This window comes from Tachysurus vachellii, chromosome 1 (genome assembly GCF_030014155.1).
Source record: "Tachysurus vachellii isolate PV-2020 chromosome 1, HZAU_Pvac_v1, whole genome shotgun sequence".
Lineage (NCBI taxonomy): Eukaryota > Metazoa > Chordata > Actinopteri > Siluriformes > Bagridae > Tachysurus > Tachysurus vachellii.
Genome location: NC_083460.1, coordinates 40,173,811 through 40,198,810, shown reverse-complemented (window position 1 = coordinate 40,198,810; position 25,000 = coordinate 40,173,811). Strand labels below are relative to the sequence as shown.

The 25,000-nt window shown below is 43.1% G+C and overlaps 5 protein-coding genes across 5 annotated transcripts in view; 3 read left to right on the top strand and 2 right to left on the bottom strand.

Moving 5' to 3' along the window:
• The window catches only part of tmppe (transmembrane protein with metallophosphoesterase domain), a 298,028-nt gene that overhangs the window by 175,497 nt on the left and 97,531 nt on the right, over window positions 1-25,000 (top strand). The window lies entirely within an intron of this gene.
• thap11 (THAP domain containing 11) lies at window positions 72-2,701 on the top strand. The gene has a single exon (XM_060864500.1). The coding sequence runs from the start codon at window positions 223-225 to the stop codon at window positions 1,036-1,038; it is 816 nt and encodes a 271-aa protein (XP_060720483.1). The 5' UTR covers window positions 72-222; the 3' UTR covers window positions 1,039-2,701.
• cog4 (component of oligomeric golgi complex 4) lies at window positions 3,340-14,293 on the bottom strand. Its single transcript, XM_060864371.1, is given in 20 exon segments — window positions 3,340-3,603; window positions 3,727-3,855; window positions 4,134-4,235; window positions 4,311-4,394; window positions 4,920-5,012; window positions 5,196-5,312; window positions 5,419-5,481; window positions 6,092-6,257; window positions 6,765-6,931; window positions 7,028-7,146; window positions 7,316-7,449; window positions 7,656-7,714; window positions 7,799-7,956; window positions 8,077-8,182; window positions 8,287-8,480; window positions 8,691-8,865; window positions 8,957-9,071; window positions 9,316-9,398; window positions 14,076-14,219; window positions 14,222-14,293. Coding segments are annotated over 20 exon segments (2,400 nt in total). The 5' UTR covers window positions 14,279-14,293; the 3' UTR covers window positions 3,340-3,468.
• Window positions 16,636-23,094, top strand: nrn1lb (neuritin 1-like b). The gene is made up of 3 exons (XM_060865550.1): window positions 16,636-16,663; window positions 18,326-18,467; window positions 22,789-23,094. Exons 1-3 carry the CDS (start codon window positions 16,636-16,638, stop codon window positions 23,072-23,074), a joined length of 456 nt encoding a protein of 151 aa, XP_060721533.1. The 3' UTR covers window positions 23,075-23,094.
• dnaaf1 (dynein axonemal assembly factor 1) overlaps window positions 23,306-25,000 on the bottom strand; it is a gene marked incomplete at its 5' end in the record, with an annotated part of 3,917 nt that continues 2,222 nt past the window's right edge. The window contains 4 exons of the mRNA XM_060865539.1: window positions 23,306-23,543; window positions 23,623-23,670; window positions 24,706-24,779; window positions 24,864-25,000. The exon at window positions 24,864-25,000 is cut by the window's right edge and continues 33 nt beyond it. Of these exons, the coding sequence (XP_060721522.1) occupies window positions 23,310-23,543; window positions 23,623-23,670; window positions 24,706-24,779; window positions 24,864-25,000 (493 nt within the window). The remainder of the gene's footprint in view (window positions 23,544-23,622; window positions 23,671-24,705; window positions 24,780-24,863) is intronic.

The following is a 25,000-nucleotide window of genomic DNA, read 5'->3' as shown; positions in this document are numbered from 1 at the left end:
ATCAGCAGAGAAAAGTCTGGAACATGCGCATGCTGTGCGCAAACTCTTGTCTCATCAACGCGCTTGGGGGAAAAGCAAAACAGGAAGTCGTAAGTATTGTGGGACGTGTAGTTCCGCTTTTAGGCCGCTGCATTTTGATAACAGCGCACGAAGGAGATCAACAAAACAAAATCACCCGAAACTTGTGTGAGGTTGGTTTCAGGGGTAAAGAGCGCTGCCGCCATGCCAGGCTTTACGTGCTGCGTGCCCGGGTGTTATAATAACTCACACCGGGACCGTGAGCTCCGGTTCTACACGTTTCCCAAAGACCCGACGCAGAGGGAGATCTGGCTGAAGAACATCTCCAGGGCCGGAGTGAGCGGCTGCTTCAGCACCTTCCAGCCCACCACAGGACATCGTGTGTGCAGCGTGCACTTTCCCGGGGGCAGGAAGACCTACACGATTCGGGTCCCGACGCTCTTCCCGTTACGCGGAGTGAACGAGAGAAGAAGTCGGCGCGGCAGGGGCAGGAAGGTGTATGCGTCTGCGTCTGCGCATGCGTCTGCGTCTACGCATGCGTCTGCGTCGGCACCAATTCTCACCAGCGTCGGCGCGATCCACAGTGAAGCAGTACAGGGCAGCGAGACCGATTTCGTAGTGCAGATCGGACAGAACGGGCAGTACGTCTCACCCGCCACCACCGTATCATCAGCATCATCATCATCGTCATCTTCATCCTCACTAGCAGCAGACGGATCGGCGCTGAAGACCGAGGAGACCACTGAAGTGTTGGTGACGGTGTTACCGGATCAACCCGGTCCGCTCCTGGCGCTGTACGGAGAGGAGCACTCGTACTCCCTGACCAACGGCACAACTTCAGCTGAGCTCCTAAGGAAACTCAACGAGCAGCGAGACATCATCGCTCTCATGGAGGTGAAGATGAAGGAGATGAAGAACACCATCCGACAGCTGCGCGTTAACGAAGCGCGTCTGCAGGAGGAGCTCCGGGAACGCGACCGCGTGCTGTGCGGCATCGGTGCGGTTCGGAAGAAAGTCTGACACACAAATAAACAGAACAGAACCATGTTTTGGGGGTTCTTCATATTTGTCTAGATTTGTTTTGATTTTTCAGTGTTTCCCAAAAAAAGAAAAAGAAAAAAAAAAAGGATTGAGTGATGAGTCAAAAAAGCTGATATATCGTGATATTTTCACAACGTCTTTGACAAACATCTCAGACTTCTATGAAACATCAGTGGAGTGATGAGTGATGAGAGAGGAAGGTCATCCTCATCCTGACCGGTCCTCATACATATGCACTGGTATGCAAATGAGAACACGCCTCCAGTGCCCCTAAAATCAACATGAACAGAGCTGTTCTGACATTTTCATAAAATATCGAACAGGGAGGAATTCAAAGGGTACAAAATAGAATCGAGTCTTTCGGTATGGAGTGATAAAAGCTCTGACACGGATATGTCACCGCTTTTTATGGGAATATACCGCAATATCATATCACGACATCACTCAGCCCTATAGGGTACCGTACTCTGTCTCCGAGTCGGTACTGCCAAGTACACTGTTCCTTTAGTGTGTTTTTGGTTTAAGGTAAATTATGGTCAATTTATGACCACATTTCTGGCTGAAAAATACAGACTAAAAGATGATGAACCAAATTCCCGAGTTCAAAGATGCACTGACCTTCTACCTTCATATCAGAGGTTCGGTACCGGTCCGATACCGATATCTGACGCTGTCTCGGTCTCGGTCTCATGGTGACTAAAATGGATCTGAAAGTCTAAATCAATATGAGCTATGAATATGTATGTTTATGCAAATTCTGGACGTGTCTTCATTCATGATCTCCTGATATTCCTAACAGTATAATACGATTTGGCTCATAAGAGTTAAATAAGTCACCCAGATAGCTAATGAGTCACACCTATTAAATTTCAGGGTCAGTCTTTATTTCTGTGATGATTCTGTTGCTGGTTTAACAGCAGACGAACCTGTGGGAAGATGACGCTGAGATTTCACCGTAAGCATCGTGTAGCCTAATAAATACGATAGTACATTTTGTTTAGAACAGACTGAATCCTTTTCTTAGTTTGTATCAACTTTTCAAAGCGTATTTAAACTCATTGTAGTCTTCACTCCCGCTGACTTCATTATTCTGTATTTAACATGTTTGCCGTCAGATTTTGATACGAGTGGAACGTCCGAGGATTCGATCCAAATCCGTGAACCTTCACTATTTGTTCAAATTCAAATCTATATTTTTTTTTGGATGTAGTGATAATGTAATATTTTCAGGCGCTTGTGTTATTCCTATTAAAATATTTGTTTTTTATTTTTATTAAATTCTTGCAAAACCTGACTTTTTGCTTGACAACAGTTTCATCTGCATCGCTGCTTATAGACACATTTTATTCCATCACATCTATGAAATATGATTTTATTGTCAAATCTCATTTTCATTTCATCACCTGTAAAGTGTCAAGTTCCTGACACAGCTCATTTGCATTTTGCGACGCCCACAAAACTCCATAAAAGGTAAAGAGCACAGACAGCTGGAAGCATGAATTGAGTGCTCAGGGGCAAGAAAAAAAAAAGACTGAAAAGTGGAAGTTATTTTAACTCACTTCTCTGCCAATAAAATATTTTGCTAATATATAATATTAATAATGAATGAGCACTAAATTTACACGCCACCTTTTTCTGTCATTACTGAATTAGTTTAATTTGTCTTAATTTATATGTTTGTGTTGGCTCACTTTTGTTTTCTTATTAAAGCCAATAAAATGAAAACTTTTGTTTTTTTTTTACGTTCTACATGTTCTTGATGTATCGAGTGACCTCCCATGAGGATGTGCTTCTGATCAAGACTCTTTAGCTCTTCTATTAGTGACTCTTCATACGGACGTCTGCTAAAACTCCACAGATATAAAAGTACAGTAATTCATGCAGATGATATGAACTGAAGTCCGTCGAGTCCAGGATTATATTCAGTAAACATACACACACACAGGATCATGAGTACAACAGGAACACTGTCCAATTTCTGGAATTTTCTTATTTGTTAAAAACATTCGTAAACCTTAAATAATAATTAAATTTAAATCTTGCATGATAAATGAGAATATGAAAACAAGCTTCATAAATGTAAAAATACAGTTTTTTTTTATCACATCCACAAGATCTTCGCGCTACTGAAACCCATTACATCCTAAAAATAGATATAAACGCTGTTTACTCCGTTTAAACGAATACGTGTTTTCTTTCTTTTTTGTTGAATTATACAGGTTCTGAGGATCTGAGTGACATTTCTGTGCATTAAAATAAAAAGATGGACCGATACAGAACTCTTTTAAATGAATGTAACATTTATTATCAAGCTATAATACAAACAAAAAAACCCCTACTCAATTCACCCATTTTTTTTAATTACAGTCATAAATAACTAAAAATGATCCAGTAAGTTTTAGTGCTGTTTTAAAGGCGGAGTCTTTTGATGTCCTCGCTGCGAAAGTCCACTCTGAGCGCCAGGACCTGTCGAACCTCAGCTGGAGTCAGACGCCATGTCAGTGGCCCCGAGTTCGGGCCCCAATAATCCAGGATCTCTGACACCTGAAATGAGACGAAGGGAACAAAACCTTAGATCCTCGGACATCCATCAGCTGATCTACAGATCAGGATATTCTGATCCAGATAAAACAATGCTGTAAATGCTGATTTTGCACAGATACGAACCCTCTCCAGATTGAGGATCGTTGCAATCTGAGTGAGGCGAGCAAATTTATCACGAATTGTCCACGAGGTGACAGAGGAGAGATAAGCGACCAACGAACGCAACTCCTTATCAAACTGCAGACCGCCCAACTGTGAGAGAGAGAGAGAAAGAGAGAGAAACAGAAAGACAGAGGAAGAGAGAGAGAGAATTGAAAGAAAAACACTCAGCAAAAGGAATAAAAAAGGTGAGAGACAGAATTAGGGGCAGAGACAAAGAAAAACAGAGAAACAGCATTAAAGTGATACTCCAGTGACCGAGGACGTCTTGTTTAATAATAGGTTTTGTCCTCGATTCCTTGTGATGTCCTCAGACGGAGGAGCTGATAAGTCATAAAACTGAAGGAGGTGTGATTTTCAGAGCCTCTCACCCTGCTGAAGCTGCATTTAAAGACGGTCTTCTCCAGCTCCATGGCAATCAGGCTGGTCATCAGGCTGGTTAGCATGTCGTAGATGACGGGAGACAAGCCGGCCTGAGGACACACCTTCTGTCAGACATCATGTCTCGGTGAACATCCACAATGAAAAAAGTGAGCGTTATTCTTTACCTTAAACTCAGCCATGAGCTGCTCTAGCTGCACAACCAGCTGCTGAACCCACGGATCGTTCGCCTCGTATTCGCTAAACTCCTCCTTAAATCAGAAACAAACTGACCGATCAGAATGTGTTCTGCAGCTTCAAATCACAGCTTTATAAACAATAATCCAACGGATTAAAAAACTTGAAATCAATGATCTGTCAGGAGAAACGTATCTATTATAATATCTACGGAAGGAGTCTCCGGTGTCAGCTCTGTGTACCAGTCAGAGGTAAAGCTGGAACTTGCTGGAAGTTCTCCACATCTTCAAGACAGACGTGTTTACACTTCTGTGTGTTTCTCAGTAACGTGGAACAAACTGTGAGTGCTTTTTTTTTTTTTTAGTTTTATTAACTTGAATAGAGAGAATATCAGAGTCTGGTGAGGAAACACTGTTTATAGCTGAGAGAACAGAAGAAACAACAGGAACTAATTTGTTCCACAGCCCTTCCTTATATTATGCCTTTACCATCTAAAAATGTAGCTTGACCTTTTTCTGTGGTACAAGAGAAATAAAACACTTGGGGATGCATAAGGTGGGAAACAGTGACAGCTTCATCGTTCCCAATATATTTCTCACCTCTTCGATGTTGTGTGAAATAGACAGGAAGCTGCTGATCCACGGTTTCACCTGTGGTCTGATAGCTGTGTTATTAAGCTCCTGAAGACCCTCCTACACACACACACACACACTTGATATAAAATCATAGGACATATAAAAATGTTTCAGTTAAAACTGAAAGCTTTTAAAACACGTTTTAATTAACTAAAAAATAGATTCTTGAAAGATAAACTTAAAGCTTAACGTATGGATATTTTTGTCTAAACTGAAATACAGATGTTCCACTTCTCTGACCTGGAGGAGATCCTTGAGCTTGCTTGATGTGTTCACCAAGTCGGACAGACAGCTGTCTATCTTCGCCTGAGCTTGTTCTGAACCGGCTACCTGACTGAACAACTTGGCACAATCACTCTAAACAACAAAGGGGAAAAAATGAGAAAAGTGAGAGAGAGGGCGCAGGTTTATAAAGAACAATGCTGCCAGATTACAGATGATCAGATCACAAAAACAATCAGACCTCCAGGTTCTTTTTCAGAGTGCTGATGTTCTCGCTGCAGACCTGCACGTTATTCAGAGTCACCTGGAAGAAAAGGTAGAGAACTTTTAAAACAAGCACAGGACATGACACGGCTCGGTCACACGAGTTTCACCACCATGTGAGCCAAAGTGCAGAACAATAATTGGTCAACGCACAAACAAACTAATTCGATCAATGGCTAACCTCACATCTCTACCAACTACAAAGACCTTCCAGTGAGTCAAGTCATTTGAAACAGAACACAAAGACTCTTTTCAGTGAGTCAGATCATTCGACTCAGCTCGACAAAACGAGTTGACCCATTCAAACTCCAGATTTTTCTAGTGATTCAAATAATTGAGCTGACACTTTATATTCCGACTTATATTCGGTGAGTCAAATCAATTGGCTCAGTTCACGAATAACAGGAAACACTATAAGAGAATTATGGAATAATAGATTAGATTATTTCTTTTTTTCAACTACATATTAAAACTTAAGACTTAAATCTTGTTTCTTAAAACACAAATTTCTACAAAGCTCTAAAACCCACTTAAAAGAAAGGGCTACATCGGTCTGAGGCACGGATCAAGCGCTGAGGTTTCGGCTCTGATCCCTGAACGGATATTGCTTTTTCCATTTTTAAGATATAATATAGGATATATTTATTCACCAGATAAGCGGTCTTGGCTTGTTCCTGACTCTCGATGCCTAGAGATTGGATTTTTCCCTGCTGTAAGCTGCTCTGCATCAGACTCACAGCGCTGGTGACACCACGATGTAGATCCTGCAGAGTGCTGGCTGGATAACCGGCTCTCAGTTTTGTCACCAGCACCTCCCTACACACACACACACACACACACACACACACACCACATGTGAAGGCATCGCATGCAAATAAAAATTCATTATATTATCCCATGTATAGTAACAGAGCAAATCATTTGATTCAGCTTACTAAAATGATTCTTTTGATTCAAATCATTTCTCTCTGCTTATCAATAAGAGCTGACTCTTTTTTTAATCTGAATCTTTTGAGTCAAATCAATCAGTTCATCGCACTGATGCGAGGCGACTCTTTTGTGGAACAGCAAAACACAAACCTCACTTATAATGAAAGACTAAACGGAGAGGTCGAAATCTTCAGTTCAACGTGATTGTGTATAAATGCCGGTGAAAACGCATTGAATCGCTCCTTTGGAGATAGAACTACTTTTTCAGAGGGAGGAGTCAGTGGGTTGTGTGTGTCTGATGGCGTATGCAGACCACTTTGAGGAATGTTTAAAGTAACTGGAACTGACTTTGGGAAGATTTCCTCTCATGTCTAGAAATCAGTAGGCGTGTACCTGAAATCCGTCTCGAGTACGCTGATGGCGTGATTAATCATCGCACACACGCAGTCCGAGGTGCCGCTGGTCAGCGCTCGACTGATGCACTTCTTCACGATATAAAACACGTCGTCCACCATACTGGAGTTCAGCTGCCCCGCCTCAGCTGCATCCATAGCGACCGCCTGAATAAAACCCGTTGTTGTTTATGAATTCTAACTCACAATACATAAAGACCGTGTGTTCCTTTTTTTAGTGTGTGTGTGTGTGTGTGTGTATACCTTATTCACAGTCTCTCTCATGTAGTACTCCTCCATGGGGATGTAGTAACCAATCAGCTCCTGCATGATGCAACTGAGTTGGCAATCCTTCAGCAATCGCTCTAAACACTGCTGATGCTCTGTAAAAACACCACAATTTCAACACATAAATTAAACTGTTATTCTCACTTGTGGTTAGATGTGCTGTCGATTATACAGGCCAAGGGTAGAGGGGTGCCAATAGTTTGTTCTGGGATACAGTGTGCTGTGTTGTAGGTGAAGCTACATGTGTTTACGCGAGTTCGCTACCTCGGATTACGGACTCTGCTGCGGTTGCGTCTGCGACTTCAAAATCTGCCGTAATGCGGCGCTTCAGGAAGCGCAGGTACAGTTCAGCTCTCGAGTTCATCAGGGTGACCTCACATAACACGGGGTCAAGCTCTCTACACACACACACACACACACACACACACACACCATGGGTTTTGCATATCTTAGGATACATGTTTTTATAACCCATCATTATAAATTGTGGATATATTTAGCTAATGCATTTATAGCCATGACATCATAATACAAGCTTTTACAGAATTGTCTTGCAAGTCATTAATCCATTACACACATTTTCCGATTTACACAATTAAAGTACCTCGGCTCGATCTTGTCCGTAGACGTGCCCCTCATCATGCTGCTCTGAACAACCTGGAACTACAGAAACATTCCAGCGTCACATACACACACTGAGACACACATACACCGAGGGGAAAAAACCTGAACACAGGAAACACACACTTTGTTGTGATAGCCTCTCTGCTGGATGAACTTCTCCACCACTTTCTGCGCCAGTGTGTCACACTCTTTCTGAAGGTGCGTGAGGAGTGTGTAGAGTCTTCCCGGGCCGTAGTACGTCTCCACTATGGGCTGGTGCGTCTCCACGATCCGAGCTATACCTGACACACACACACACACACACATTAAGCACACATGACACACAATCCATGGCAAGTTCTTTCACTTTAAAAAAGAAGTGATTAGAGAGTGAGTGTGTGTGGCTTGTGGTGTGTTTTTACCCTCCAACAGTAGTGTGAGTGTGTCAGCGAAGATCATCGGCGCACGACGGTCACTGACGTCAGATCCTACAGCCAGGAGCAGGTTCTCCTCTGCTTTACTCGCCAACTGAGTGAGGAGTGAAAGAGAACTTTTTTATGAGATCAGATACAACATCAACACCATGTAGTTTATAAACACTCACACTCACACACACACACAAACACACACACCTGACTGCAGAGGTACTGAGCAAACTGTGCGAGTCCCTGCTCATGAAGGCCCAGCAGAGGGAGGATTTTAAAGAAGCGTTCAACCTGAGGCAGGTCGCCCGTGGCGACCGCTTCCTCTAGTCGCTTAGTAACCAGAGCTTTCAAACTAAGCTCCGCCTCCTGCAGTAAAGCGAGACTGGCATCGACTGCGGTGCCTGCAGAGCGAAACAGGAAGTAGCTAAACATCAGCATGTGTACAGAGCAGATCGGGAAAAAAGCTTAGGGTCTGTGTTACACTCGGCTTTAACGTCACAATCGTGTTGGAAAAATTACGACTGTGATTAATTATGCGTTTAGGGCCTTGCTCAGGGACCCAACAGTGCCACATCCCAGTTTATTGATTTATCATCAGTTAAAAGACTCACTCTCTCCACCCTGCCTGCTCAGCTCGATCACCGATTGGTCGAGAGACAGGTAGCGGTGGATGTGGGCGGCGGCCTGTTCGTAGTCCTGATTGCGGAGAGCCGTCTGAACGCCGTCTGTGCAGAACTTTAAATCCAGAATATCGTCAGCGCGCTGGATCGCCTGGTACAGCCTTTTCTGAAAGGAACAAACACCTGCTGTCAGTTGCTTCTAGGAGTGTAGCCTGGGTGCAGGGGTGTGTGATCGTTTGTGTGTGTGTGTATGTAACCTTAGTGAGGTCCAACTGTCTGACTTTACTGCTGACGTTCTCTGCCAGGCTGCAGGTGAAGTTGATCATCCCGGATAACTGTGTGGCATCTCCTTCAATCAGCTGCAGGTTGGGCCTAAACACACGCACACACACACACACACACACACACACACACCTTAAACTCCTGATATTCCGTAACACTATACATTATATACTATATTATAACACACTGTATATAATACTAATGAGAAACACGTATACCACAGAGAGCTCAAAAGAACTGTGACGTTTGTAATGTTTAATTCTGTTTGTAAAAGCAATGCCACAGGTCAATTAATGCCCCTCGGAGTTACACTTCCAACCCCACACACACTCACCCGATCCTCTGTAGAGCGAGCATCTTAGTTTCAATGCTGCTCTGTTGTCCAGAAAGAACCTGCAACTCCTTCTGCACCTCCACCTGCAGAACGGACCACATCACACGGTTTAAACACAATCACTTACAAGATGTCTAAAAGGTCACGTTTTAAACAAAAAAGACCGAAAACACAAAGAGACAGAAAATGATATAACGTTATCTCAGGAGGGAGATTAGCAGAAGCCCATTTCAATACAAAGCAGGATAATAACTGAACTGAGCACAACACACACATCAACTGTATGGACTGCACAGACCTACACTAAATACACACTCTTCCATTGTACGTACATCCATCAAACTGTTTACATGCTGTTTTACACACTGTTTTTGCTCTTTGCACATTCTGGCTCACATTTCAGTCGTTGCTGTTTTGCATAATCCTTTACAATATCTCAGGGACCTGCTGCTATAATACTAATGTGTTCATTCCAGTATTTCTGCACACGGCACAGCACTCCTGCTGAACATACAGTATTTACACTGTTCGGCTGTTAATGTTTATTGTCTTTTGTGTATTGTCTTGTCTTTTTTGTCCTGCACTGTCTCCTTGTCTGTCTTGTCCTGCACTGTCTCCTTGTCTGTCTTGTCCTGCACTGTCTCCTTGTCTGTCTTGTCCTGCACTGTCTCCTTGTCTGTCTTGTCCTGCACTGTCTCCTTGTCTGTCTTGTCCTGCACTGTCTCCTTGTCTGTCTTGTCCTGCACTGTCTCCTTGTCTGTCTTGTCCTGCACTGTCTCCTTGTCTGTCTTGTCCTGCACTGTCTCCTTGTCTGTCTTGTCCTGAACTGTCTCATAGTCTGTCTTGTCCTGAACTGTCTCATAGTCTGTCTTGTCCTGCACTGTCTCCTTGTCTTTTTTGTCCTGCACTGTCTCCTTGTCTTTTTTTGTCCTGCACTGTCTCCTTGTCTTTTTTTGTCCTGCACTGTCTCCTTGTCTTTTTTTGTCCTGCACTGTCTCCTTGTCTTTTTTTGTCCTGCACTGTCTCCTTGTCTTTTCTTGTCCTGCACTGTCTCATAGTCTTTTTTTGTCCTGCACTGTCTCATAGTCTGTCTTGTCCTGCACTGTCTCATAGTCTGTCTTGTCCTGCACTGTCTCATAGTCTGTCTTGTCCTGCACTGTCTCATAGTCTGTCTTGTCCTGCACTGTCTCATAGTCTGTCTTGTCCTGCACTGTCTCATAGTCTGTCTTGTCCTGCACTGTCTCATAGTCTGTCTTGTCCTGCACTGTCTCATAGTCTGTCTTGTCCTGCACTGTCTCATGGTCTGTCTTGTCCTGCACTGTCTCATGGTCTGTCTTGTCCTGCACTGTCTCCTTGTCTGTCTTGTCCTGCACTGTCTCCTTGTCTGTCTTGTCCTGCACTGTCTCCTTGTCTGTCTTGTCCTGCACTGTCTCCTTGTCTGTCTTGTCCTGCACTGTCTCCTTGTCTGTCTTGTCCTGCACTGTCTCCTTGTCTGTCTTGTCCTGCACTGTCTCCTTGTCTGTCTTGTCCTGCACTGTCTCATTGTCTGTCTTGTCCTGCACTGTCTCCTTGTCTTGTCTTGTCCTGCACTGTCTCATAGTCTGTCTTGTCCTGCACTGTCTCATAGTCTGTCTTGTCCTGCACTGTCTCATAGTCTGTCTTGTCCTGCACTGTCTCATAGTCTGTCTTGTCCTGCACTGTCTCATAGTCTGTCTTGTCCTGCACTGTCTCATAGTCTGTCTTGTCCTGCACTGTCTCATAGTCTGTCTTGTCCTGCACTGTCTCATAGTCTGTCTTGTCCTGCACTGTCTCATAGTCTGTCTTGTCCTGCACTGTCTCATAGTCTGTCTTGTCCTGCACTGTCTCATAGTCTGTCTTGTCCTGCACTGTCTCATAGTCTGTCTTGTCCTGCACTGTCTCATAGTCTGTCTTGTCCTGCACTGTCTCATAGTCTGTCTTGTCCTGCACTGTCTCATAGTCTGTCTTGTCCTGCACTGTCTCATAGTCTGTCTTGTCCTGCACTGTCTCATAGTCTGTCTTGTCCTGCACTGTCTCATAGTCTGTCTTGTCCTGCACTGTCTCATAGTCTGTCTTGTCCTGCACTGTCTCATAGTCTGTCTTGTCCTGCACTGTCTCATAGTCTGTCTTGTCCTGCACTGTCTCATAGTCTGTCTTGTCCTGCACTGTCTCATAGTCTGTCTTGTCCTGCACTGTCTCATAGTCTGTCTTGTCCTGCACTGTCTCATAGTCTGTCTTGTCCTGCACTGTCTCATAGTCTGTCTTGTCCTGCACTGTCTCATTGTCATTTTTGTCCTGCACTGTCTCATAGTCTTTTTTGTCCTGCACTGTCTTCTTGTCTGTCTTGTCCTGCACTGTCTTCTTGTCTGTCTTGTCCTGCACTGTCTTCTTGTCTGTCTTGTCCTGCACTGTCTTATAGTCTGTCTTGTCCTGCACTGTCTTCTTGTCTGTCTTGTCCTGCACTGTCTTCTTGTCTGTCTTGTCCTGCACTGTCTTCTTGTCTGTCTTGTCCTGCACTGTCTTCTTGTCTGTCTTGTCCTGCACTGTCTCATAGTCTGTCTTGTCCTGCACTGTCTCATAGTCTGTCTTTGTCCTGCACTGTCTCATAGTCTGTCTTTGTCCTGCACTGTCTCATAGTCTGTCTTTGTCCTGCACTGTCTCATAGTCTGTCTTTGTCCTGCACTGTCTCATAGTCTGTCTTGTCCTGCACTGTCTCATAGTCTGTCTTGTCCTGCACTGTCTCATAGTCTGTCTTGTCCTGCACTGTCTCATAGTCTGTCTTGTCCTGCACTGTCTCATAGTCTGTCTTGTCCTGCACTGTCTCATAGTCTGTCTTGTCCTGCACTGTCTCATAGTCTGTCTTGTCCTGCACTGTCTCATAGTCTGTCTTGTCCTGCACTGTCTCATAGTCTGTCTTGTCCTGCACTGTCTCATAGTCTGTCTTGTCCTGCACTGTCTCATAGTCTGTCTTGTCCTGCACTGTCTCATAGTCTGTCTTGTCCTGCACTGTCTCATAGTCTGTCTTGTCCTGCACTGTCTTCTTGTCTGTCTTGTCCTGCACTGTCTCATAGTCTGTCTTGTCCTGCACTGTCTCATTGTCATTTTTGTCCTGCACTGTCTCATAGTCTGTCTTGTCCTGCACTGTCTCATAGTCTTTTTTGTCCTGCACTGTCTTCTTGTCTGTCTTGTCCTGCACTGTCTTCTTGTCTGTCTTGTCCTGCACTGTCTGGTCTGTCTTGTCCTGCACTGTCTGGTCTGTCTTGTCCTGCACTGTCTGGTCTGTCTTGTCCTGCACTGTCTGGTCTGTCTTGTCCTGCACTGTCTGGTCTGTCTTGTCCTGCACTGTCTGGTCTGTCTTGTCCTGCACTGTCTGGTCTGTCTTGTCCTGCACTGTCTTATAGTCTGTCTTGTCCTGCACTGTCTTATAGTCTGTCTTGTCCTGCACTGTCTTATAGTCTGTCTTGTCCTGCACTGTCTTATAGTCTGTCTTGTCCTGCACTGTCTTATAGTCTGTCTTGTCCTGCACTGTCTTATAGTCTGTCTTGTCCTGCACTGTCTTATAGTCTGTCTTGTCCTGCACTGTCTTATAGTCTGTCTTGTCCTGCACTGTCTTATAGTCTGTCTTGTCCTGCACTGTCTTATAGTCTGTCTTGTCCTGCACTGTCTTATAGTCTGTCTTGTCCTGCACTGTCTTATAGTCTGTCTTGTCCTGCACTGTGTCCTTGTCTTGTTTTGTCCTGCACTGTCTCATAGTCTTTTTTTGTCCTGCACTGTCTCATAGTCTGTCTTGTCCTGCACTGTCTCATAGTCTGTCTTGTCCTGCACTGTCTCATAGTCTGTCTTGTCCTGCACTGTCTCATAGTCTGTCTTGTCCTGCACTGTCTCATAGTCTGTCTTGTCCTGCACTGTCTCATAGTCTGTCTTGTCCTGCACTGTCTCATAGTCTGTCTTGTCCTGCACTGTCTCATAGTCTGTCTTGTCCTGCACTGTCTCATAGTCTGTCTTGTCCTGCACTGTCTCATAGTCTGTCTTGTCCTGCACTGTCTCATAGTCTGTCTTGTCCTGCACTGTCTCATAGTCTGTCTTGTCCTGCACTGTCTTCTTGTCTGTCTTGTCCTGCACTGTCTTCTTGTCTGTCTTGTCCTGCACTGTCTCATAGTCTGTCTTGTCCTGCACTGTCTCATAGTCTGTCTTGTCCAGCACTGTCTGGTCTGTCTTGTCCAGCACTGTCTGGTCTGTCTTGTCCAGCACTGTCTGGTCTGTCTTGTCCAGCACTGTCTGGTCTGTCTTGTCCAGCACTGTCTGGTCTGTCTTGTCCTGCACTGTCTGGTCTGTCTTGTCCAGCACTGTTTGCACAAGGTTGCACAGATGCACTTTATGTATCTAAGACTAACTTACTGAGTTTAAGTCCTTCGCTCTGTCTGTGTTTTATGTAACACCCTGATCCTGGAGAAACGTTGTCTCATGTCACTGTGTACTGTAACAGCTATATATGGTTGAAATAAATAAAAGCTTCTTGAATTGACTAAAGTAAGAATACTTTATTGAGACACGATAAACTACAGCCTGATACTCAGAGCTCAGATTGGACCTTAAAATGAAGTATTAAAAGTGCAGAAACCACAACACATGAGCGGAAACGATGGTGTTGCTTTACGGATCGAGTAGCGACACGTAGCATTAGCTACAATGCTAATGTAAACACTGAGGAATAATTAACTGAATGTAAAGCGAAAGTTCACCTCTTCAGCACAGAGCTGAGCATAAACCCGCTCCAGGTCTTCCAGGTCTGTAAGAGATTCGATGGTGTCGGTTCGGACGGAGGACAGAACCGAGGCGCTGGACCGCGGACCCACCGGAGAACCGATTTCATCCATCACCGGAGAGGTCCCACATCCACACAAACTGCGTCATTTCCTCTTCTTCTCCGTCGTCTGCCTCCCATTCCTTCTTCTATACACACTGCCACCTAGTGAATGCTTCACGAATTACACTACACGTTTTCGTCCTTTTATGCTTCAACTCCTCCATCTACAGTCACACTTCTCTGCTGTTTCTTAGTTTTTCTAAGAGCCAAACAAAACAGAGAATCAGTGCATGATCCTAGTGTGTAATAACCATAAAGACACACTGTTCATGAACTAGAATTTCCAGCATTCGGCAGACGTCCCTTATATCCAGAGCGACTTACATCACTGAGCGATTGAGGGTTAAGGGCCTTGCTCAGGGGCCCAACAGTGGCAGCTTGGTGGACCTGGGCTGGAAATCACAAACTTCCGACTGGTAGCCCAACACCTTCACCACTAGGTCCCACACACCCCATACTGAAGAGAAGATGCCAACTCCATGTGGTCTTTAAGGACAACATCCTCCTCGTCAATACAACATTTATCAGACTGTATATTTATAATCACACCCTTCAGTGTCACCCATATGAGGTATCCCTGACTACATGGTAGCACTAACATCATCAGTTTATTCAGTTCACTGTGTGTTAACTAAAGACACCAGGCTCCATAACAGTTTATAACAGTTTATAATCACACCCTTCAGTGTCACCCAAATGAGGATGAGGTTCACTTTTGTGTTTGGTTCCTCTCAAGGTTTCTTCCTCTTCCGGCTAAGGGAGTTTTTCCTCACCACAGTCACCACAGTCACCTCAGATTTGTTCATTAGGGATAAATACAAACACATTTAAATATAAGTCTAATATTAATCATACATTTTTGTATTAAATTAATCTTTGTATCATATTAAACCCTTTGTATTATATTTCTTATGTTCTGTAAAGCTCCTTTGAGACAATGTCCATTGTTAAAAGCGTTATACAAATACATTTGATTTGAATTGAATACTGAACACATAATAAGGCAAATACTAATTAAAATACTTGTTTGATGAAACAGAGTTACTCTTAGCATCCGTGGTTAATTATAAACATCTAGATCTGCATCTGTAAACGTTTCCTTACGGACAGAAACCTCACTGTGTCATCATGTATCGTGTGACGTGCAGCTGCACTACTATCAGAGCTGCTGTTATTGAGAATTAAAGGTGGGGTCTCCGTCGTTTGAAAGCCAATGTCGACATTTGAAATCAAAACCAACGTTACTCACCTATCGAGAAGGAAAAAGGCGCCTCTGCGTCTTAAGTAAAGTTGGTCACATATTCACAGATTGGAGTTTCCCGAGTCAATAACTCCTGAGCTAAACGCTGTTACTACACAAAACGCGGTTGTAGCTGCGTCTCTACATTACTACGATAGAAAAGAGGTGTTATTTGTGTAGTAACAGTGTTTAGCTCAGGAGTTATTGACTCGGGAAACTCCAATCTGTGAATATGTGACCAACTTCCCGCTCCTTCAGTTCTCTCCAGCGCTGGAAAGCTGATCCTATATTAACACGTCCTACTTCTTACCTTATTGTAAGCCTTTCTTCTCTTTCTTTCTTTGTTTTTATCCTCCATGTCAATGTTAAAACCACTTTCTGCTGATGTCACACATGTGCACTGAACACTCTCTCCACCCATATTGACAAGACACGCCCCTTTCTGCTCATTGGATACACATTAGTTTTGTTTTTGTTTTGTTTGTCGTCCCGACTCGGTTGTCGTCCCGACTCAGAGACCCCACCTTTAATCAACACCTTCTGACTAATCACACTTTAAAAATCAACACAAAACATCAACAAAAAATTTCTGTAGCTGATACAGCAGCAGTCAGTGCACATATTAAATGAATTGTGATATAAATAAAGGTTTAGGCAACATAAGGATACCTTTCTTTAGGCTGTCGTATGTAGAAAGAATTAATCCTGCAGTTTGATGCAGTGACATAATCCATTCCTGTCAATCAAACCTTTTGTGAAAGTGTATGTGTGTGTGTGTGTGTGTGTGTGTGTGTGTGTGTGTGTGGCAGCAGAAATCCAAGTCCAAGAGAGAGAAAAAGATTAGACAGATTGAAATAAAATCTCTTAAAACACTATACAGACCCATTATGGATTTAATTCTTTCCTATTCTTTACGAAGCTCTGCGCAGATGAGCGAGCGTTAATCCCAGATTATTTTTTTTAATTAATTAATCTCATGCCAGCACAATCCTCCCTGATATTTTACACTCACACAGTTCAAGTGCAGTTATTTCAGATACAGGAGCAAACAAGCCATTTCCTAAATGATTGAATAACCTGTGCTAGCACACAACATAGAACTGGTGTGCGTGTGTGTGTGTGTGTGTGTGTGTGTGTGTGTTTGAGTGTGAATCTGCAGAAGTTAGATAGCTCAAGATTCAGGATTAACAACAAAATGCTGCTGTTCATCTCCGTCTGGCTCAGTAAGTAAAGCTCTATTCAATTTCTGAACATCTGACTTGTTCCACTTTATCTTTTAAAACTGTTCTGTTGTGATACAGCATTATACTGATATGTTGTAATAGTGACTTGGAAATGCTGTAGATGCTTAACAACAACAACAACAACAACAACAACAACAACAACAAAAGAAAAAACACCAGGATGTGAAACAGAGTAATACAAATGAACTGAACTAAATTTAGGTATAATTACTAAATGCACATCAGATTTAATTTAAGTAATAAACACTCTGTGTGTGTGTCTGAAATACAGGGTAGTGTGTTGAAGCAGAGTCACTGTTAACATCCTGAGGTTGATCTGACCAATAATTAGAATATTTTATTAATTAAAGAACACTGTCATGTTTTTAATTAGTTTGTATTAATATTTAATGTTTGTGAAACAACTTCTCTCTCTTCAAATTAATAAGTCCTGAAGATATCATAAAACCTACAGCTTTACCTCTGGACACAATCAACAAACAGTGTGTGTGTGTGTGTGTGTGTGTGTGTGTGTGTGTGTGTGTGTGTGTGTGTGTGTGTGTGTGTGTGTAAAAATCCAACACATAGAGAGCGACATGTGTGCAGTGAGATTAGATGAGGTTTTTCCTCTGGCTGAAATCCTCAGATTAACACTCACTGATTCACTGAGCTCTTTCTCTCTCTCTACACACACACACACACACACCCATGGATCAGACATGTGGCTATATGCAATCTCTTTATTTTAGATTGACATAAATCATGGCCTAGATATATATTACAAATTGTCATGAACACGAAACAGAGCGGACCCAAACGCAGGATAGCATAAATCAAAACAGGGTTTTAATAACTGAAAACATGAAACAGGACACAGACTAAAGACAGGACAAACCACAGTAGATGCCGCGCCGCCCAAAGCAACGCGGCACAGTTAAATACACTAGACAATGAGAACAATAGGATCAGGTGTGATGACAGGGAGGAGCAGACGAAGGCGGGGCAAACACGTGACGAGAAACATAAACAAGTGCACGTGGCCAGAGTCCGGGCAGAGTCCTTACACAAATAAGTGTTTCTTTGGAGGACACGGTGGCTTAGTGGTTAGCACGTTTGCCTCACACCTCCAGGGTTGGGGTTCGATTCCCGCCTCCGCCTTGTGTGTGTGGAGTTTGCATGTTCTCCCCGTGCCTCTGGGGTTTCCTCCGGGTACTCCGGTTTCCTCCCCCGGTCCAAAGACATGCATGGTAGGTTGATTGGCATCTCTGGAAAATTGTCCGTAGTGTGTGATTGTGTGAGTGAATGAGAGTGTGTGTGTGCCCTGTGATGGGTTGGCACTCCATCCAGGGTGTATCCTGCCTTGATGCCCAATGACGCCTGTGATAGGCACAGGCTCCCCGTGACCCGAGGTAGTTCGGATAAACGGTAGAAAATGAGTGAGAGAGAGTGTTTCTATTTTGCCTAAGGGTGTAGAAATTTTTGCATTCCGTTGTATAAGCCATGTGATAATATTAAACAATACATTAAATCAGAATTTCTGATAGAACTATTTCTCCTGTCAGTAGCAGCCACACATACCTTTTCACACAGTCTCAGACATCTTCACTCACTCTCTCTCTCTCTCTCTCTCTCTCTCTCTCTCTCTCTCTCTCTCTCTCTCAGGTGTGTGTAGTTCCATACTGGGTTCTGTGGTTCCTCCTTCGTGTGTATCTGTGTATCGAGGCTTTGCTCAGTGTTTAGTGACTCTTGGAGATGATGTAAACAGACAAATTGACAATAACCCCAATATCGACTCCATCTGCAGGTGAGGCTCACACACACACACACACACACACACACACACACACACACACACACACACGTTCTGGTTTTACCTCTATACTTTTATACGATAGGAAGCATTCATTTATTAAATGAACCATTAAAGAACCTTTGAGTGTTCTGACAGGTTCTAGCCATTAAGAAGAAAATAGTGATCAGTAATTTTAATACCAGATCGTGATAGCACATGGAAGTGCTTCGGAGTGCTTCGCTCTCCAGTTGTGTTAGTGTTTTTGTTGAGTTTTACTCGTTCATTCTTGTGTGTTTTCATTACAAAGCGTACCTCATCCTGGCTTTACAAAAACTCCCTGATCAGATTACAGGGACAGAACAACACCACCCCGACTCTGTTATAATAATTCTTGGAGACTTTAATAAAGCAAATCTCTCCTGTGAACTGCCAAAATACAGACAGAACGTTACATGTCCCAGCAGAGACAGTGATATACCCCACGGGCAGCTTTGGGTCTCTCTGATCACTATCTGGTTCGTCTTATACCAACCTACAGGCAAAAACTTAGGTCTGTTAAACCTGTAGTAAAGACTGTAAAGAGATGGACCAACGATACTGAGCGGATTTTACAAGCCTGATTTGACCTCACCGATTGGAGTGTTTTGGAGTGAACTAGTTCACTGAGACTTCATACTGTATATCAGTTTATGTGAGGACATTTGCATCCCTACTAGAAGTTGTCTAACATTCAACAATGAAAAGCCACGGTTCACAGAAAACCTCAGACACCTTGTCTTGTACAATCAGACCAGGAACACTCTGAATAAGGAGATTAGAGCGGCTATGAAGAGCTACGCCACTTCTACCGGAGATACTTCCGGTAAAACCCTGATGCTTGCCTACAAAGCCAAAAATTGACCAGCTCCCTTTTACCTCAAAGCTACCAGCACTGCTGGACCGGTCCCACCATCTCTCTGGGTAAGGGGTAAGTATACTATAAGACTCTTTTCTGTTCTGGCACCAAGGTGGTGGAATGAACTTCCCCTAGGGGTCCAGACAGCTGAGTCACTGGCTGTTTTCAAACGACGGACGGTTGAAGATCTACTTATTCATGAAACACTTCAACGAGCACTTTCTTCCCTGTTTGTTGTATGTGTGTATTAAAAAAAAATCCTAGTGAACCATGCATTCATGCATTCAATGATAGAGACTTAAGCAATTTTGTACGTCGCTCTGGATAAGGGTGCATGCCAAATGCTATAAATGTAAATGTAAATGTACACCAAAATGCTGAAGGATCAGTTTACTTTTAATGACTCAGCTTTAGTCTAGAAAGGTCTGAAAGCCATCACCAACTACAAGACACCATTCCCCAGCACTGTGAGCAATCAACAACTTGCTGAAGATCTGTGAGTTTTATTGTAGATATGAAACCCCTCAAACCCCTCAGACCATCTCTTTATACATCCTTTAACACCTCCAGTAACCCCCCTTTCCCCCTCTCCTGCACTAGAGATCAGTGAAGATGTTGTGCACCAGGTCTTCAGAAAGAACAAAAGAAGCAAGGCACCAGGCCCAGAGAGTGTGACACCAGCCTGTGTGAAAACCTGTGCTGACCAGTTGGCCCACATCGTCTGACAGATCTTCAACAGCTAACTGGAGCTGTGTGAAGTCCCTGTCTGCTTCAAAGGCACAACCTTCATCCCCGTACCAAAAAAACACAAGATAACAGGACTTAACAACTACAGACCTGTGGCGCTGACGTCTGTCGTCAAGAAGTCGACAAACTGATTCTAACTCATCTGAAAGACTTCACTGGACCCAAACAGGTCCGTGGATGATGCAGTAAACTTGGGACTGCATTACATCCTGCATCACCTGGATAAATCATGCCCCTTTTCCACCGAGGCAGTTTGAGTGCTGGTTCAGAGCCAGAGCCTAATTTAAAATCAGTTCTTTCTTTCCGACACCGAAAGCACTGGCTCTGAACCAGAAAAAGACAAAAGAGAAGTCAAGTCAAGAAGCTTTTATTGTCAATTCAACCATAAATAGCTGTTGCAGTACACAGTGAAATGAGACAGCATTTCTCCAGGACCAGGGTGCTACATAAAACAAAGACAGGGCTAAGGACTTAGTAAGTAGTCCTAGCCACATAAAGTGCATCTGTGTGACCTGGTGTGAACAGTGCAGGACAAGACAATAAGACAGACAAGACAGTGCAGAACAAAAGACAGTGCAGACGAAAAGTTACAAGACAATACAAAAAATACAAAAAAGACAATACACAAGAGACAATAAACAGAAACAGCCCCAACCAGTGTAATTACTGTATGTTCAGACAATATTGCATGTAGTAATACTAGTGAACACAGTTTCTTAGCAGCAGGTCCCAGAGATAATGTAAAGGATTTGTGCAAAAACAGCAAACAGCTAAAATATTTTACAGTATGTGCAAAACGACAGAAATGATTAGACAGTGTGTGCAATATAAGAGCAAAAAAGTAAAAAAGTGTGCAAAACAGCATGTAAACAGTTTGATGGATGTAAGCAGCATGTAAACAGTTTGATGGATGTATATTGGAAGTGTGTGCATTTGGTGTAGGTCTGTGCAGTCCATACAGATGATGTGTGTGTGTATGTTGTGCTCAGCACAGTTCAGTTCAGTTATTGAGAAGTCTGATGGCTAACGTTGTATACAGTGATGTAAGACTTGGCCCTGCGATGGCTCTCTAGCCCATGGAAAGGCAAACCGGTTCTTAGAAGGCTCGCCAGTAGAACCAACTTCGAACCAGCACCAGCACTAGCTCTGAACCAGCACTCAGTTCTTTCTGGTGGAAAGGGGGCATCAGAGACTTATGTGTCGATCCTGTTTGTAGACTTCAGTTCGGCGTTTAACACCATTATTCCAACACTCCTTCAGACCAAACTAACTCAGCTCTCTGTTCCTACCTCTATCTGAGAGTGGATCACCAGTTTTCTGACAGATAGGCAGCAGTTACTGAGACTGGAGAAATTCATGTCAAACAGCCGCTCCACCAACACTGGAGCCCCTCAGGGCTGTGTTCTCTCCCCACTGCTCTTCTCCCTGTACACCAATGACTGCACCTCTAATGACCCTCTGTCAAGCTCCTGAAGTTTGTGGACGACACCACAGTCATCGGGCGCATCAAGGATGGAGATGAGTCTGCCTACAGACAGGAGAGCTGGCTGTCTGGTGCTGCCACAACAACTTGGAGCTCAATACTCTCAAAACAGTGGAGATGATAGTGGACTTCAGGAGAAAACCCACTGCCCTCCCCACACTCACAAAATCAGACATCAGAAGACTACAGAGAACGGTCCAGAATGCAGAAAGGATTATTGGGTTTCTCCGCCCACCCTTCAAGGAAAAGGGCTCAGAAAATCACTCTGGATCCCTCAATCATCATTTAAATCATCCACGTTTTGAACTTTTACCATCTGGCCGGCGATACAGAGCCCCAAATACCAGCACAACCAGGCACAAGAACAATTTCTTCCCCAGGCAATCTACTTCATGAACAATTAAATGTTCCCCCATTACGCAATAACAATGTGAAATAATCTTATATTTATTCATCACCTCCATCCTAGTACATCCCTGGATCTCATTCTATTCAATTCTATTCTATTCTATATATCTATAGCACAACTGTACATACAAGCTATTTATTTTTCAATTTATTTATTTATTTTTTGTCTATTTGTATTTAAATATGTGTGTTTTTATTTAAAAAAAAAATAATAATTCTCATCTTATTTTTATTGTCTGTGTTGTCATCACTGTATACTGGAAGTGAATGACACTAAAACAAATTCTATGTATGTGCGCATGCTTGCCAATAAAGTTCCTACTAATTCTGATTATACTGCACATTAATCTGGCTAATACACACGTATAAAAATGTTTGTTCATAAATTATTTACATTTCCAGTTGCCCTTATCCAGAGCAACTATCTCTTTTTTTTTATATACAACTGAGCAATTAGGATTAAGGGCCTTGCTCAGGGTCCCAACAGTGGCAGTTATTTGGACCTGGGATTGAACTCACAACCTTCTGATTAGTAGCACCAACACCTGGTACACACCCAGTTACCTATAGACCCAAAGCAAAATGACTATGAAATATAATTGTAATTGTAATCTGTCGTTCTTCTGTAGGGAACATGCAACAGTGATCGCTTTTGCCTCGTTTATGTTCAAAAATTATTTTGTTCTTAAGAGAATGATCTGACTTGTTTTTGGGAACGAGCCATGATCATTGAAATTGGACCCCAATGTCATTTTACTGTGCTGAATATTCATGGCTCGGCCTGGTGTGTGTTCTGGCAGATCCTGGGACGCCTTTGAGCGGTGTGTGAGCGGCGTGCTGTCTGACTGCCGCGGAAATGCAGCAGATATTTGGGAGTCCTTGAAAGTGGAGTCACGGAGGACGCAGTTCTCAGGAAACCTTTATGAAATGTGTGCCAGTCGCACCCTGACGTCTCCTCGGACCCCGCCCACTGCCGATCAGACCAATCAGGAGTCTCTGAAAGGCAGAGGTGCGAGCAGCGATCACGTCTGTTCCGTGTGCTCGCTCCTGTCCTGTGTGGTCTGTGTACTGATCAGACTTATTTAAAATGCTGGTGCGGATGTATAAGATTCAGTATTGTTTTATTAATTAATTTCCTCGTAAGTCAGTATTTATTAGAGTCCTATAATGTGACAATTATTTATTTTTTTTTAACTCAGTGTAGAGCAGTGAGTGTCAGTCGATAAAAAAAATTATAAAAATTGATCTTTTATCTTTCAGTTCTATAGAAACATATTTTTTACCCTTAAAAATTACAAACAAATCACTTTAGTTACAAACATCAGTTCAGCTCCTCGATCAGGCATTTTTTTTGCATTCCTTCTGTCATCTGTTGCTCATCGTCTGCTTTGGGATCCATCGCTTCTGCTCCCTGATTGGTGAAAATCAGACTCTCATCTCTGATGGGTGTATTTTTGCTAGAAACTTTACCAAAGAGTGAGAAATCAGGAGAAATTTCTTCAGGATCTGAGTCACTGTCGCTATCTGAGACGACCTCGATAATCGGACGGAACGTCTGAAAAAAGAACGTTTATTTATTACTTAGTAAAACTAAGGATATTTGAGCACTAATCGACTTTAGATCTTAAGCGTACCCGAGGTGCTGTGTTGACGGTGTCCAGATCATCCAGATCAGGAAGATCCTGAGAAGATGAAAACAAAATTATAATCTGTACATGATTATGAATGAAACAATTGATTTGGTAAGGTTCTGTCTCAAGGGCTTTTTTTACACCTGGTCACTTCATGCGTTTTCTGTGATCAGATAGCTATCCGATGGTAAACAGACCAGGTCTAAGGTCACGTTCACACTGCAGGTAAAAGTGGCCCAAATCTGATTTTTTTGGGGTCAAGTGACCAGGTCAGACTTCTTCAGGAGTAGTGTGAACACTCAAATCTAGCCCAGATCTGATTTTTTCACATCAGATTCAGACCACTTCCATATGTGGTCCTGAATCAGACCCAAATCTGATTATTTCCGATGTGGACTTGCAGTGTGAACGTGGCTTAAATGCCCTCCGAAACGTTTTCGAGACGGATATAAATCCGATCTTTCAAACCCCTTCAGGAGGTGGTCTGGGACGCATTTCAGATGAAACTGGACAGGTGTAAATGAATGTGGTTGTTCAAGCCACATACGTCAGCGCTATACTCCTCCCAAACGGAAGTACGTCACTCGCAGGTGATCTTTCACCCAGGTGTCTCGTTGGGTCTTAAAATGCACTGCTGCTGCCAGCGAAAACACAGCAAACAGTAAACGCTGTTTTTTGTAGCATAACCGTCGTAAACGAGTTTTTTCTCCTTCTTTTTGAAAACCGCGTACACCAAAGCGTGTTCCATTTCAATTACCCCGGAAATGAGGTAAAATATATTTGCATTTTGGGCAGGAGTAGAAAGATCGGATCGATATCCGATTCGCCAAGACGCATTTATGTGGCCTAATGTAAATGGAACAGTTTTAACAAATCAGATAGCTATCGGATCAGAGAAAACACACGAAGTGACCAGGTGTAAAAACTCCCTAAATGAGTTTATGAGTTTAAGCCCTGCTACATGAGAAGCGAATCAAACAAACTTGACCTGTGCATCTGATTAACATCTAAAAACAGAACTAGCTTCATCTTTGGATCTGACTGTAGTGTTTTAGGTGTAATCAGGATGTCTTTCTCTCCCTATACCTTCCATTCATTCTCCTCTTGCTCAGTTTGCTTGAGGTCTTTACTGGACAGGTTTGGATCAGGCTCAGAGAATCCTAAAGGGTGGATTGCAATAAGAGTATAAGCTAGAAAAATGTACAAGGAAAAAACATGTTGAATTTACGGGTAGCGAGACACACCATTCTCCTCTTGCTGCTCTCGAGCATGTCTTTCCTTCAGTGCAGTTTCTTTGATAAGTCTCATGTATTCCAGACTCTCCTCAATCTTCCTCCTCTCTCTCATTTGCCATAGTTCCCTTTCTTTATGTTCTCCTTCC

Excerpts from the sequence above, each read along its gene's own strand:
- nrn1lb (XM_060865550.1), top strand. The coding sequence starts at position 16,636 with ATGCTGCTGTTCATCTCCGTCTGGCTCA. Across the intron at positions 16,664-18,325 it reads GTTCATCTCCGTCTGGCTCA|GTGTGTGTAGTTCCATACTG; the intron begins GTAAGTAAAGCT and ends TCTCTCTCTCAG. Across the intron at positions 18,468-22,788 it reads AATATCGACTCCATCTGCAG|ATCCTGGGACGCCTTTGAGC; the intron begins GTGAGGCTCACA and ends GTGTTCTGGCAG.
- thap11 (XM_060864500.1), top strand. The coding sequence starts at position 223 with ATGCCAGGCTTTACGTGCTGCGTGCCCGGGTGTTATAATAACTCACAC.